At 30.1% G+C, this 16,670-nt stretch overlaps 1 protein-coding gene across 2 annotated transcripts; it reads right to left on the bottom strand.

Annotated features, from left to right (window-relative positions):
* Window positions 1-6,366: 6,366 nt before the first annotated feature.
* On the bottom strand, window positions 6,367-9,924 carry LOC131620834 (eukaryotic translation initiation factor 2 subunit beta). 2 transcript variants are annotated; one of them, XM_058892015.1, is made up of 10 exons: window positions 9,819-9,924; window positions 9,561-9,610; window positions 8,394-8,505; window positions 8,227-8,282; window positions 8,087-8,141; window positions 7,889-7,977; window positions 7,319-7,464; window positions 6,885-7,027; window positions 6,651-6,736; window positions 6,367-6,571 (listed from the first exon to the last, which is right to left on the bottom strand). In XM_058892015.1, the coding sequence occupies exons 2-10, from the start codon at window positions 9,603-9,605 to the stop codon at window positions 6,494-6,496; spliced, it is 810 nt and encodes a 269-aa protein (XP_058747998.1). In that variant the 5' UTR covers window positions 9,606-9,610; window positions 9,819-9,924; the 3' UTR covers window positions 6,367-6,493. The 2 variants fall into 2 exon arrangements, with proteins under 2 accessions (XP_058747998.1, XP_058747999.1); XM_058892016.1 differs by having other exon boundaries at window positions 9,834-9,885.
* Between the last annotated feature and the right edge of the window lie 6,746 nt (window positions 9,925-16,670).

Raw genomic sequence — 16,670 nt, forward strand, 5'->3', positions numbered from 1 at the left:
GTTTCACCTTCAACCAGAGCGAATGCAATTGGAAAAATATTGTTGTTGCCATCTTGTGCCACTACCATTAATAACGTTCCTTTCTATTTCTTGTATAACTAATTCCCATCAATTTGTATAATAATTTTGCAGAATGCAAAACCTTTGATACATGGTTCATATGCCCAAAACAGCCGATGAAATATTCTATTTCCACTAACACAAGTTATGTCTGGTGCAAAGGCGGGGGAGTGTTTCCAGACTAATAATAATTCCTGGAGCATAATACTTGAGTGGAGTCAAAAATCTTGGAAGTTCTGGTATACAAGTTCAACGACTTTAATCCTAGCAATTTATCATTTTCTATAAGAGGGAGTATAACTGAATCTTGTAACTAAACTGAAAGTTATGTTACGCTGATACAAGATAAAATGCACTGAGAAACCATTTAAACTGGCGCATCTTCCTAAAAATACACTAATTGCATGCATGATTTGATCACATGCATGCTTTACCCCCTCTATAAATGTCAATTCACAATCCACACAACATTTAGGTTCCCCTACGCGACAAAATAAGTTAACAACATTATTCAATTTTCTTACTTAATAGTATAAACAACATTAATCATTTTATTTATATTATTTTATTCGTAGGTGATCCTTTCCAAAGATGAACTATAACAAAACCCCAGAAACGCAATAGAGGTGTCTACTGAAATCTTCCGGATCTTGTTGGACCCAATGAGGTATTACAACTCAACACCTCTAAATATGGTTTAATAATAAATTATGATTAAATTATTTTTTCCAACAGTTTTTCTGGAGGCCATATTTGGGTCTCGACCATGAGGTTAACCCAGATGATGTTGTTCTTTGGACTGCAAAAACAACAATCACCAAGCTCACTAATGTGGAGATGCATCAGAGTGACCGTGTGAAGCTTCAATTTGACATGTAGCAGGTATCCCATATCCACTGGCATGTTTTGGACAATGGCACCTTTTAAGAGTGGATAACCAGTGGAGAATTCTTGATTTAAGAGACTTCGCAAGAAATGAGTGTCATCAATGGAGGCACCGATGAGAACTGGTCCTAACCGACCCAATCTAGCAGGGAGATGTTAGACCAACTCACCAATATATGAGTTGGTATACATCAATTTCTACAAATTGTTTCTGTCTCCCCCAACATATTCGATCATCCACGCCAAAGACCTTCATCATACGCCTAACAATAAAACCCACAGTCAACCGCACAATAATACCAAACCCAACAACAATACCAAACACAACAGCATTGTCAACCTACCCAAATACAACAACAATACCCCATTGAATCCACCCAAACCCGCCAACATTTCATGCCACACACACAAACACAAACCCAAGAACAACAACCTGATTGCCACCAACAATATGTTGTCATCACATCCTACCACTATATTGATGACACATGTGACACCTTCTCTTTCTACCATAGCATCCAACTGTTAGAATCCAATTTGTACCTATTTTGTTCATAGATTTTGTGGTATGTCTCAACTCTTTTCCCAAGTTTTGATTCATTTTGGAATTATCCTTTGGTAAATAAATAAAACTTTGTTTTGATTATGAATAGTAAGAATTATATGACTTTTCTTTGTCTTTTGTAGGTATTTAAGTTTTTGGCAAAATTAGAATGGAAGGTGTGAAAGGATATATCTTAGAAGAAGGCTTGGAAGCTAAAGGAGGGAGATTTGTATCAACAAGTCCGCTAAGCAGAGCACCAGCGCGCTTGTTGAACATTTCTAAGTCACAAGCCAGCTTCAAGCGTGCTTTGTAGAGCGTAATACAGAAGCAAACCCAAAATTTTTGTCCGCTAAGCGGACCAATCCCGCTAAGTAGACTCTCACCACTTTTTAGATATTTTGTGTGGTCCGCTAAGCGGGCCTAGCCCGCTTAGCAGAGCTACTTTTTTACCACTTGTATTTAGGCACTTCGGGTAAATATTTGGTGGTTCTTATCACTTTTTCATAATATACGTTTGTGACACAAGTTAGGGCAAGAGAGAAAAGGAAGAAAAATCATATTTCCAAGAGAACTTCAAGATTTCCAAGCATCCATCTTCATCTTCTTTGAGTTTGATGCTACTAAATCTTGTTGTGTAGCTTGTTGTTGAAGCTTCCATGGCTATGGAGAACTAAGCATCTTCTTGTGTCAAGATTAGAGGTAGTTAGTTTGTAAATATGTATTTCTTTTAATCTTTTGTGTATGAACTTGGTTGATGATTAATATATGGTGAATATCTTGTTATTCATGTTTTATTTGATGTTTTGAATCTCTACTGAGAGATATGTTTCAAACCTTGACCTAAAAGATATTCATATATCAATAAATAAACTCTAGAGATAGATTTGTGAGTTGATAATCACTTGTATCAAGCTTTTAAGATTATCATGTTGATTGTTGGCATGAGAGATCATCTAATAGTTAATATGATAATATTCACGATATTGCTTTAGAGATAAACAGTGTCGAGAGGATACGTGATTGTATTAATCATTAATAAGTTCATACGCATAGTTGATCGGGTATATATGAAGCAAGCAAACGAAAACTAATCTTGGCACAGTTCTCTCAAATTGTTTTTAAACCCTAGTTTACTATCTTTGTTTAACTTTTTATGCAATCTACCTTTCATGTCACCGTCTTACCTAATCTTAGCTCAAAACACACTAAATTGTAGAACGGCGGTAGTATCGCCTCAATCCCTGTGGAAACGATAAAGAAAATACTTACCATTTTAAAACCAACAAATGCACAACCAAACATCACACCACCGAAGCACCCAACCATCATATGGATTTCAAACCCCACAAGACCAAATGCTTCACTTCTAACATGGTTCATCATCCCAATACTACCAACCACCCTACCCGCAAGTAACCCAATCGAGTCGACTCAGCTTCGACAATATGGGTACAAATCTCTTTTGAAGCACCGCAAGTTGGGGAGAAATGGTCAACGAATTGTATGATGCGGCTATTGTCTCTGGACCATCGCATCAAGCATCTCTACCTCAAGCGAATCAGAACATACAAGAACCACCTCAAGAAGATCAAAATCACAGACCTCAAAGGCAAATACGGGGACATATTTGTTTTACCTGCGGGCGTTTGGGTGGAGTGTAAAAAAAATATCCAACGTCTTGTAATTTCTATTTCCGATGAATGTTATAGTAAAATATTTTTATTTTTATTTATTATTTATTTATTATTTTAAAAAATTAAAAAACTCAAAACAACTGAATAGCCGCACTGGACGGCTATTGCACTTAAAGCATAAGTGCATGCACCACACTGCATGACTTGACAGGGGAGCTTGCGTTATGCAGTGTGGCACTTCCTCCTAAAAATGAGTCCATGCGCCACACAGAGTGGTGTCTCCCCTCTCTGTGGCAATTTTTTTTAAAATGTGATTAAATTAGTAACTAATTTAAAAGTGTGGTTATTTAGAAAATATTTATAAAAAAAACTAATTATTTAAAGAAAATAGATTATTAGTCAAAAGTAATGGTATCTAATCAGGGTCAGCCCAATTAAACAGGTCCCGTTCTAATTTAAAAAATGGGTCTAAAATTTAAAAAAAAAATATAATTATAATAAATAAAAATGGCTCATATAAAATATAAGTATGTATTAATAAAAAAAATTAATTATAATTATTTAGACTTTGATTTTTTGATTGTATTGAATTTTTATTATAATATTTTTTTATTTATTGAATTTTTTATATCAATTAATATATTTATTAGTATTAATGCAAAAAAAAATTGGTCTTTTTAAAAATTAGGAGCCCTCTAAAATTTAGGATCCTCTGCTGTAGAGCCTCTTGCTTCTGCACAGGGCCGGATCTATATCTAATTACTGTTTGTTTAATATTTTTTCGTGTTTTATTGTAAATTGTTTTTTAAAAATATTAAATAAATTATATGCATTCTCTAATATCAATAAGGTAAATCTAATCTATTAAATATATAACTAATTATTCGATTAAATATTTAATTAATTTTATTACTTAATTTTGATTATTAACAGATTCAATTAGAGATTAATTGATATGTACTAGTCCGGGTCTCTTGCAAGACAATCTCGGCACTGCCATCTCACGATCTTCTCTACCTCCTCTTTAGTAGAGTTTTTGAGCTATTTTTGTAACAGTCCAGACCCCTTGTAAGGCAATCCCGGCACTACCACGTCACGATCTTTTTTACTCCCTCTCTAATAGAACTTTTGCCTTTCGTGAAAATAAAACTCTTTATTTTGGGGTTCAAGTACATGCTCAATCATTTCTCTATTGGATTGAACAAATCATTCAAGATCTGGTTTTTAAGACAACAGCAAGAGAGTAAAAGTAGTTCTTGAATATAAAATTGAACGTTTGAGCCAAAAACAATTTGAACAAATATACACTTGGACTTGATAGATCCATGTTATCCTAGGACGATACAATCATTGTATTCCACCTCTTAATTTCCGACAGAAAACTCCAAAACATGTTTCATTTTGTCATGATGCAAACCCTCCATTTTGTTATGTTTCTAAACCTTCAAATGTTCCTTGTTTGTATCACAAATGCTTGATCCATATTCTAAGCATATGCCTAAAACAAAATTTTTCCTAGTTATAATCTCAACAAATGTTGTTCTAAAACATGATATAAATAAGTGTCCATTGCAAACACAACATAAATCATGCGAATACATTATTCATTCACAAACACATAGTCAACTAAGTGTACTTAACTTGATCATTAAGGAATAATGAAGAATGCTAATAGCACCTCCCTTGTTTGTATTTCTTTGGGGTTATTATTTCTCATGCTTTTCAACCTAGCCAATGCTGAACGTTAGTACTCTTGTTTCACAATTTTGTTTCTTCCATTTTTAAGCACATTGAACTACAATTTGACAGAAGAAAAAAAAACTTAGTACTTTGGGTGTCTCATTTCAGATTGGGAGCAACCAAGAAGAAATGACAATCTAAGCCCTTTTGAGGGTTGGAGGAGTGCTTACTTCTGCTTGATGAATGTAACTAGTAAACAATTTTTTAGACATAATTTTGAAAAAATTGAATTAGTAAAATTATTATTATTAAAATTTAGCAAAATCATTTTATTTTATTTTATTTTATTATTTGAAATTCATATAGGTCCCTTAACTAAGAAAATGTGCATATTCATTTTCTAACTTTACTAAATTGTTCTATTTAATTCTTCTCATTCATTCTTTACTAAATAATTAAAAAATACCAATAATTAACATATTTAATTTAACATCTATTTTTTGCTTAATTTATTTATTGGATAGTTAAGCACAACTATCAATTAATCTGACTTAACTATTTTGTTTTTTAAAATATTCTCTTTTATGCCTATATTGCTATTCATTATTATTGATGAACATATATATAATCTCTTAACTTCATATACAATAATGATTTGTTTCAAAATGTATGTAGCAATCAATCGCTTGCAACCACAAATCAAATTACATAATCACATTAAATGGTACTCTAAACGTGCAAGATACTGAAATCAATGAATTCTGTACTGGTGGTTGCTATGATCACACATTATTGATCTTCCAATGCATTCAAGATGTCAAGAGAGACTTCTATTTTGCAACTAAAGCACCCTACTCTTTTGTCAAGAATGCTACTATGAATGCATGCAATGAGCTTAAAGGTAACACAAAAAAAAGAATACATTTAAAAGTTGATTCATTCTTAATCTTTTGTGCCAAGATTAATATTTTTTGCTGCTTTTGATTGTGTAGGTTTTGATACATCAAAATATAAGGATCCTAACAGTGCCACAAATTTGTATGGGAGAATTTATGTGCCACTTATTTCAACACTTATGACAATAGCCTTCATTGCCACCTTTGGTGTGTGACACTTTTCAGAAATATGGCAGCACTTCAATTTTATTGCATGGCCACATATTTAATTATATGTTCTTGTTGATTGCAATAAAAAAAAAACATATGTTATTGATAATTCCATATGTATTCATGCAAATAAATTAGCAGCAGTGCAGTGGTAATTCAGATTATTCTCAGTAAAAATATATGTTCATATAAAAATGAACAGAGTACAAATATATGATTGATACTAGAGGCATGGTTTGTGAGGTTAATCACTTGAGAAATTGTCAACAACAAAAAAAAGTCAAATTTTAATCTATCAAATAACACAACTGAAAACAAATAAAGAGTGAAAATTTGAAAGAGAGAAACTACTAGTAGTTACTTACTAGTCATATTCACATGCTCCTTTATAAACCATTAACTAAAACCCCAAAATTGCAGTTCAATTATTTTCTAAACGGAAGTACCTCAAATAATATGAGCAATTATCAGTTTTTAATTAAAAGAAACATTTCAATCCAACAAAAAGGATAACTAAGCTTATCCATTAAAAAATGTATATCACCATATTACCAGTTTCAACACAAATAAAAAGTAATGCCAAATCATGACCCTGCAGTCCTTCGGCCAACACGAGCAACAAAACCAGCTTTGATTGGAGCAACTGACCTTCCCGATCCACACTGCAAGGAATACACCAGTATTATAGAATGCTGAATGGTATAACATCGAAAGCAGACAAAGATGTAATAGAAAATTCACCTTTTCACACCGAAGAAAGAAGAGACGATTTTCCTTTGAAAGTATTGTGTCTGGACTCTTGCATCCAAGACAAATAACATATTCATCTGAGAAAAAAGTGTAACAAATTCAATTAACAACCAGTACAAGAACCTAGGTTAATAATGGCCTTGAAAATAACAGAACTTTGATACTTGAGAACCTTTCCATTTCTGAAATACGGCATAATATTAAATTTTGGAAACAAATACTTACTAATATATCGTCGCAGAATTCCTTCAAAATTCTTTGGTGCAAATCTTCCCTTAACAACCAATCTTTGCTGTCCGTCTAGGGAGCCACTAGTACCCAGTTCAGCAAGCAAGAAAGCCATAACATGGTCAGGCTGTCGATGCATCCTGAAAGATTAGAATGACAGTATAGAGATTGAGCAACAGAACATCACCAAGAGGCAAGCATTGAGGATAGAAAAATGGGTTTCTAATATGCATTAAAAACGTTCGGGGATTACACAAGCTCAACAAGTGAATAAAAACAAATCACCAAACAATGATAATAACCATTTGCCAAAAAGAATCACTAGGTTGATAGAAATATCTCAAATGCTACTTTCAAAGCATATTGGCCTTAAGTGAAAATTCAGGATGTGTGTATAGTGCAAAGAAAAAACAGATAAAATATCAACATACGTTTTGCATAGATCCATAAAATTCACAAACACAGTTTTCTTTGTGCCTTCACGAAGAACCTGAGGAGGCCTCATAACTGTCCTTCGACGATCTCCAGCAAGTTCTGGATTATTTTCTCGTAGAATGTTAAACACCCTGCCAAGAAGCTGTGCCAAAAAGTATTTAGAATCCACAAGAAAAGAGGGCAAGGAGGATTAGAAGCAATTTCCAAGTGAAAAATGAACAGGGTAGACTATAAATGCTTTATGTAATATGTTGACCATAACTCATGGTCCAAACAAAGTGAAATGGCATGACCCAACAAGGATAAAGCACCAATAAATTTAGAATCCAGTATAATCAGATCTTTTATAAGGCTTGTGTTGATCATTAATTAACATGCTTCAATTTTAAAAATAAAAGCACACAAGAGCCTAGACATATATCATCAGCCCATTAGAAGGCCCAAACCACAGTCAATTAGACAAACCTAGAGACGTATGTGAAGAAAGTGCAACAAAAATTTGAAAACAGCATTGAAAGGAAGAGGTTAATATAGTAGTATATCAGAAAGAACAAAAATAGACACACCTCCTCATATTCATAATCGCGGTCACTCCCTTCCCAAGGATAACGAGGCTGCAAAGAAACTGCTTCTTCTTCATCTTCCTCAGGAAGTTCTAAAAGCAAAAACATCCACCAAAGGTTTAGAATTCATTACCCTTCTAAGAACAAAGTACACAGTCCACTATCAATACAAAAAATGACTACATTTAGTTAAATGTTTACCTTCCAAATCTTCAGCTGCTTCTCCACTCTCCTCGTTTAAGTTACTGATTTCAACCTACAATCAAATAACAAACTTCAAGAGTTAAAGTACTCCCAACAACTCTAGCCAAAAAAAACTTGAACTCTAAAACAAGACTTACCGGCTTCTTCTTTTTCTTTTTCAAACCAGAAAATGAAGACTCCGCCTCATCAGCAACTGCAAATGAATAGCTAATGAGAATCAACATTGCCTACCCACCATTTTCAGATAACTTTGAAAACATAAACCATGACAAGAGATTGCTAATGCTTGTTATAATTTCCATACCTGACAGATTTTCTGTCTTCTGGGCCAACTTATCCACCGAGTCATCAGCTGCAGGATCTATAACAGTAACTTTCTTCTTTTTTTTCTTCTTAGTAGGGTCAAATGGTGCTATCTGCAATTCATGCACGAGAAGATAATACAGTTAATACAAACTGAAGTACCAACCGAGTAGTCATTCCTGGATGGCAGCACATAGCGGCCGACCCCAAATGTGGGATAACGGGATAGCGTATAGCGGGATAACCGCTCTTTCTAACCATTTTTTGGACAAATTAAGTAAAACAATTATAAATTTATATATTTAATGTAAAATTAAACAAATAACTTAACTCATAAAATATTCATGAATCAAAGCACACATGACTCATGAAGTGCATAAAAGACTATGAAGGAAGGTAAAAGTTGAGTCTCAACTAAAATTTGATTAAAAAACCCAAAAGTATGTGTAACTTTAAGGGGTAGTTTTGGTTTTTTAGCGGCAAAAAGGATAGCGGGTCAGAAACCGCTCTGCTCCGTTATCCCGCTATTTACCCTATAGCGGTCGCTATAGTGTTCTGCACCCGCTAAGGCTCTTCCCATAGCAGTCGGCCTCTGCTCCGCTATAGCGGGACAGCGCTGCTATTGACTACTCTGGTACCGACCTTGGTTATTACTCATCAGTCTCTTACTAAACAGATACAAAACTCCAGCACGCAACTATTTTGAACAGGAATCTCATCTTGAGCCCTAATTCACTATGATGAACCCCAACTCACTATGATGAATCACTACCTAAATGAAAATCAGCCACTTTCATTGTCAATTCTTTATATCCAGATCATTTTATTATTTCATTTGATTTACGACTTGAATCTGGAACTATTTCAAGGTTACTAGATGATATATTACCTTATAATTTTTTAAGGTCACCTTGGTTTTCTTAAAAAATGTCCTATTTTTATTGATAACCTATCTTACAATTCAAAATAAGGTTCAATTCCCAATTCAGACAATAACTCTTTTAATTCACAATGTATCATACCAAATTACCAATTTGAAACAACCAAATTCAAACAACCAAATTCAAATAAACTTCTAATTACACAAACATTGGATCCAATCAAAGGAAACACAATAGAGAGAAAGCATTGTTAAAACTATAGATAACTATGGGGAAAACAAACTTACATCTGCAACCTCCTCCTTCAAATCATTTGGTGTTTCATCAGCCATGTTTGCTGAAAAACAAGGAAAATAATATCAAAAAAAAAAAGTTACGACAGTTAGGGTTTAGGGTAGAAGAAGAAGAAAAGTATTACTGAAATTAAGTACCAAAACTAAGAAAATTCAATCAAAAATCGCTTAAATACATATAAAGGGCTTCGATTTCAGATATAAAATGAGAGGAAGAAAAAATAAAGTACAAAAAAACGATGTGATGCGAACCTTAGAAAGCGTAACCTGGGGAAAACGCAGAAAAACACTGAAATTAGAGCAAAGGGAATGAATTTTGGGAAGAAGAGTGTTTTGTAGTTGGAATTGAAACCTTTTTTCAGCTATAATAAAACGGTGCGTTGCATGCGTTAAATATCATGGGCCTGGTTTTTGGGCCAATGCAGTCCGTTTCTTCATCTACAAGAATTTATCCTGCCAACCCAAGTTTGACCTAGCACCCCATATGAGCAATGCTATAACTATTATGCTTCTTATTTAATAATTTTGGATTTTTTTAAATGCTTTAAATTATCGGAATTTTTAAAGTCTTATTGGATTTTTTGTATTTATATGAAGAAATATTGAATTTTTTTTTTATAAAAACGCGTTGAAGAGATATTATTTTTTTCAAAAATCTGGTGCAGGGATTGCAGTCGACGCATTCGTCGAACTCGCAACGATTGTGTCTGATTCTTGTGGAGTATTTTGTTCCCCATCATTGGTAGTTTTAACTATTTTTCTGGTATATTTTCTTTTGAGTATTGGTTCGTTATTGTTGGCTATCTTACCACTTTTAAGGTTCATACAACAATATAAAATGTGTGATAAAAACACTTTGACACTATCCCACTGGGCGTGTCAATTTGTTTACAGTGATTTCTGATAAACAACCGATCCTCTAAATTTTATATGTTTGATGTTATCTTCATGATTGAAACTATATTGTGTATCTACTTTATTTGACAAAGGTATTCAAGGTTTTCAAAGATAAGGATATGTACATATAAATAAATTATTGGAATTTTTATCTGTTAGATTTTAGTATTTCTAAAGATTTTTTTTTTTAGCCTTTTTACAAGATTTGGAGGTGAGAGACACAACTTTTGCTGGGGAAAGAAGTATATTCTTCTCAAACATATGTGACTTAAAATTATTGGGCCTTAGACCAATAATATATTTTTTAAAGAATAGGGAAATTTTGTACTGTCACTTCCAAAATTTAATTTAACACCCCATTTTTTCATATTATTCAAAATATTCTTGTTAAAATTTAATTAATAAAATAGCGAAAAAAAATTCAGTAGTTTATTCTTAAAATACGGTATGCTTTGGAAATATTTTAAATTTTATGAAAAACGTGATAGTTATTTTTGATAGGCGAAAAAAATCGAAATCAACTTAAATGATTTTTTGAAAAATCCGATAAAAATTTATAGATTTTGAAAATTCGATAAAGAGACTCATAGATTTTATTTTTTTTTATAAAAACTTGTAGCTTTTTTGAAAAATCCAATTTTTTATCCGCATATATTTGTTCAATTAATTAAATTTACATTTAAATTTGTATTTTCTTGACATCAAAATAAGAATATGAAATAAGTTTAGTATCCACTCTGAATCTGTTATCAAATCCACTTAGTTGATAATTGAAAATATTTAATTTTGATAATCTAAAATATTAGTTATTTAACAATATATATTTTATTATTTAAAATATTTAAATGTATATGTTAAATTATTTCAATTTATTATTTTAATATGTGTCAAAGATAAAGATAAATTATGAACTTGTGGGTACCGGTACCTTTGTCCAATCAAGTAATAGTATTCAATGTCACATCATCTTTTTATTTTATTTTAGAGTGAAGACCCATTTTGGTCCCTCACAAATATTACACAAGTCAAATTAGTGCTTCACAATAAAATAGACCCAATTTAATCCCTTATAAAATTTAATCGGATCATATAAGTCCTTTTGCTAATATTTTTTTCAAACCGGTTTTTTTTAGTTTTAAACCGTGTCTAGACTGTCACGTTGGATTTTATTTATTTTTCATTTTTTAAATACTAAATTGATTTTTATTTTTAATTTCATTTTTAAACAATTATAAATTAATAATATAAAAAAGCCAAAATTGTTTCTTAAAAAAGCCAATGCGGTTAATCTTAAACAATTATAAATTTAAAATAAAAAATACAAAATTTGTATCAATATGGTCTCGAACCTAAGTGTCTTCAAATTAAATGGCAATTAATTTAATACAATAGAAATTGATTTGTCTATTTGTAAATGATAGTCACTTTACTAACAATAGAAATTGATTTGTCTAGTTGTTATTGATATTCACTTTACTAACTGTAGAAATTGATTTGTCTAGTTGTAAATGATAATCACTTTATTAACAATAGAAATTGATTTATCTAGTTGTAAATGATAGTCACTTTACTAACAATAGAAATTGATTTGTCTTGTTATAAATAATAGTCACTTTACTAGCAATAGAAATTGATTTTTCTAATTGTAAATGATAGTCACTTTATTAACGATAGAAATTGATTTATCTGGTTGTAAAGTGAAAATCATTTAACTTGAAGGGACTTGGATTTGAGACCTCGTAGGTAAAAATTTATGTGTAGAATCTATTAATATTAGTAGAAATCATGGAAATTACTTGTTTAAAAATTACTTTTAAGAAATAATTTTGGCTTTTTTGATATTATTCATTGATAACTGTTTAAAAATGAAATTAAAAATAAAAATTAATTTAGTATTTAAAAAATAAAAAATTCAGCGTGTCAGTCTAGTCACAGTTTAAAAGTATGAAAAGAACCGGTTTAAAAGTAGGAAAAAACCGATTTGAGAGAAATATTAGCAGAAGGACTAATATGATCCGGTTAAATTTTGTAAGAGATTAAGTTGGATCAATTTTTTTGTGAGGGACTAATTTGACTCGTGTGATATTTGTGAGGGACCAAAATGGATCTTTACTCTTTATTTTATTTTTAAAAAAAATTAAAACTTAAATCAATTTACACTAAAGGTATTGGTACCCAATTAAAACTCACGGGTACCAAAGAATTTACCTTTAAAAAATATCAATTCAGATGCAAAAGATGAGAATGAATGGAAATATCCGAACATGTGCATTTCAAATTTAATTATTTATCACCGTTTAATTTTGCGACTAGAAACAAATACTAAATTGAATTTTAAATTTGAACTAATAAGATATCGGTGCTTTCGTACGGGTAAATCTATTTGATATCGTATAAAATATATTTAGATATATTTAAATTTTAAATGAGTGACTTAATTATAAATAAATAATGATCATATAAACTCAATTGTATTAAATAATCATATAAAAAAGATTTGTGAGATAATTTTTTTTTAACATTTAAAAATAAAATTGTCTCTCAATAAATATATTTTTTTATTAAAATAAAATATACATTATGCTGATAATGACTTGTGAGATTAAAAAAAATATTTGATGCAATGTAAAATGTATTTAGATACAAATGTAAATATTGAAATGACTTATTTAATTGTAAAATAAACAATAATTATATAAATTTAATTGTATTAAATATTCATACAAAAAGAAAAGAAAAAAACGTGAGATGGAGAGTGAAAAAAATTATTATTTAAAAATAAGGATTTTGTATTTTAAATTAAGACAATGATTGATTAAAATAAAATAGATATTGTATTGATAATGATCCGTGAGATAAATAAATTTTTAATTTTATTAAAATAAAATATAGTATTAGTATTTTTAGTGATAATAAATAAATAGAGGAAAAAATATAAATGAAAATGAGAAAATGTGGTAAAAAAAAATATAAAAGAGATTTGAAATTTTATTGAAGAGAGAATGAATGTGTGTATGTAATAGTGTTATTTGAATTTGAAATTGTGAAATTTTAGCTTGCCACATGATTGATAAAAAAATATTATTTTGATTATTTGTCAAATACATATTGACCCTTTTGCAATTGTAAAAAATTAAAATGGTAAGATACATTTAAAAGTGCATGCAATTGATTAGTTACTGTTAGACGTTAAAATTAGTATTAGCTGGTTGCAATCCATGCCTACTCGCCTCTAATATAAAACTTTGAAAGAAAAATATATTATTATAATATGACTTTACAATTATTTATAGATAAATATTTTTCATGTTTAATTATTAAAGTCAATTAGAAAATTTGTTAAAACGAAACATATATGTTTATATTGATAAAGTGATTACGCGGGGTGCAGTTTTAGACCCATTAGTATGATTAGTTTGAGTATTAACTTTAATAATTCATGCTTAATAATGGGATATTTATCTCAATGATTGAGATCTACAAAAGTTTGTTTATTATTGATAACAAACCATCTAAATCTACTTTAAATATATGTTTAAAGTTCCTTTAGATTCCAAATCATATTTATTTGATTCTAGAAAAAAATCAATATATATATATATATAAAAGACATATCAAATGAGAACTTTAGTTATTATGAAAATTGAGAACTTTTAAAATCAATGCCTCAGATTTCACTTAAATCTTAAGAGACAATAATTAATAGATAGATTCTGATTTAAATACATATCACATATATGTATATCTGAGCGTTGATTTTAAATCGTACGGTTGTTATTAAAAGTTCACAGTTCTTATAATAACCAAAGTTCTCACTTGATACGTCCCTATATATATATATATATATATATATATATATATATATATATATATATATATATATATATATATATATATATATATATATATATATATATATATATATATATATATATATATATATATATATATATATATATATATATATATATATATATAGAGGAAGGATATAGGATGTATTAAGTATGAATACATTTTATATAGGAGATAGGAGGATTTAATCCTAGCCATTAGATTCGATATTTGGTTGATGAACATTTATTGTCTATAGGGATGGAAACAAGTCAGATTGGTCTACAGGGGCCTATGGCTTAGCCTATATAAGGCCAGACTTACTTAACAAAAAGGCCAGACTTAGGCTTTTTTTAAAAGCCTATTTAATAAAATTGACCAGACTTAGGCTATTAAAAAAGCCTATGAAGCCTTATAGGCCGACCTATATTTTCATGTATATTAAAAATAGGCTAAATAGATCGGCCTATATTTGCATGTATATTAGAAGAAAAAAGGCTAAGTAGGCAAGCCTATATATGCATATATATTAGAACAAAAACTAAATAGGTCGGCCTATATATGCATATATTGGACGACTTATAAGGTTTCTTAAATAATATGGATTAATTGAAAACTATAATGAAAAATAGGCTTTTAAGTAGGCTTTCAGGCTAGGCCAAACTTTTAAAAAGGTCAGGCCAAGCCAAAAAAGAGAGCCTATTATAGGCCACAGGTCAGGCTCAGGCCTTTCAAGTTTATCGTAGGTCAGGCCCAGGCCTTATAAAGCCTAGTCTAGCTTATTTCCACCCCTAATTGTCTATGCTTGCACATGATTTCATCAAGACCAAATATCCAATTTAATGGCTAGGATTAAGTCCTCCTATCATTTATTAGAATAGTTTAGTAGCTCAGAATTTTCTTAACATTTATTAGAATAGTTAAAATGTCCTCTTACTTGATACATCCCTTATATATTTACTTGATACACCCCTTATCACAAGCCCAATGTATTTAGAAATGTTCCAATTTTCTTAGATATCTCAATGGTTTCCTAAAATTCAAAAATACAGTCTAAAGCTCTAAAGATTGTCAAGACAATAATGGTGAAGTTACATATTTATAACTATTGAAATCCAACGAATCCATAACGAAGTCAAATACATGGAAATCGAGAAAACCGAATAAGATGATCGAAAATTCAAATTCCCGCACACCGGCCTGAATCACTGTATGACCGAGCCATTGTCACCGACTAGAGTCTGATTGCGACCGCGACACACTGCCTCCAACCTCCTCCGCTGGACCGCCTCCTAGTGGTTTAGATGCCTTCAGGCGTCTTTCTAACAGCTTTTACGACTTTCAAATTTATGCAATCTCAAAATATGTGTTTTTCTCTTCATCACTTAAGATTTTAAGACATATTTCAATATTTAATTTTAATTATGTAGTTATAATTAAAGATTTGCCATACTATTTAATATTATGTTAACAATTGTTTACATTTACACAAATATTATCTAAAATTGGTAATCTTACAATTTTATATTAGGTGATGTCTCCTCGATCAAAAATAGATTAGGTGAATGCGGATACAAATGAGGATAAAAAAAAAAAGACTTGATAAGACTTCACAACTTTAGAAAGTTGTGCACACGTGGGTGAGAAAAAAATAAAAATAATGAGAAATGGAAGAAAGAAGTCGAATATGGGGAAACACATATCCATAGTATAAAGAAAACCCACACATCACCTCCATAAAGAGTCAAGAAAGAGTAATTTTTATAAGTTAATCATTATGATTAATAGATTTAATGTTTGTCTATAAATACTAAACTTGTAAATATTTTCAACTAAGACGAAAAATAAAGCACACTATTTTACACATATTTATCATTAAATCTTTCAATCTTTATCTCTTCTTTTTATAAATATATAGTTCAGTAGCTCACAATTTTATTAACATTTATTAGAATAGTTAAATAACACAAGGCTTATATATATATATATATATATATATATATATATATATATATATATATATATATATATATATATATATATATATATATATATATATATATATATATATATATATATATATATATATATATATGAGGAGGGATCAAATTACACCAACAAGTTACACTAAGTGTTACACTCTTTTATAACCATTGATTGTACTTTAATCTAACGGTTATTAAAAGACCTCTTTTGGCTCATCATTCATATGATTATTTCTAAAGATAGTTTTTTCTATTTTTGGTAATAAATAAAAACATGATTTTTTAAATATTTAATAAATCAAAAAATTAGAATTCTTAAATACTTTGAAAAAATTATTGATTATTCATAAAAAAAATAGTTTCTTCTTATTTTTAAAATAATCTCAACTCT

The sequence above is a fragment of the Vicia villosa genome, linkage group LG7, assembly GCF_029867415.1.
Source record: "Vicia villosa cultivar HV-30 ecotype Madison, WI linkage group LG7, Vvil1.0, whole genome shotgun sequence".
NCBI lineage: Eukaryota > Viridiplantae > Streptophyta > Magnoliopsida > Fabales > Fabaceae > Vicia > Vicia villosa.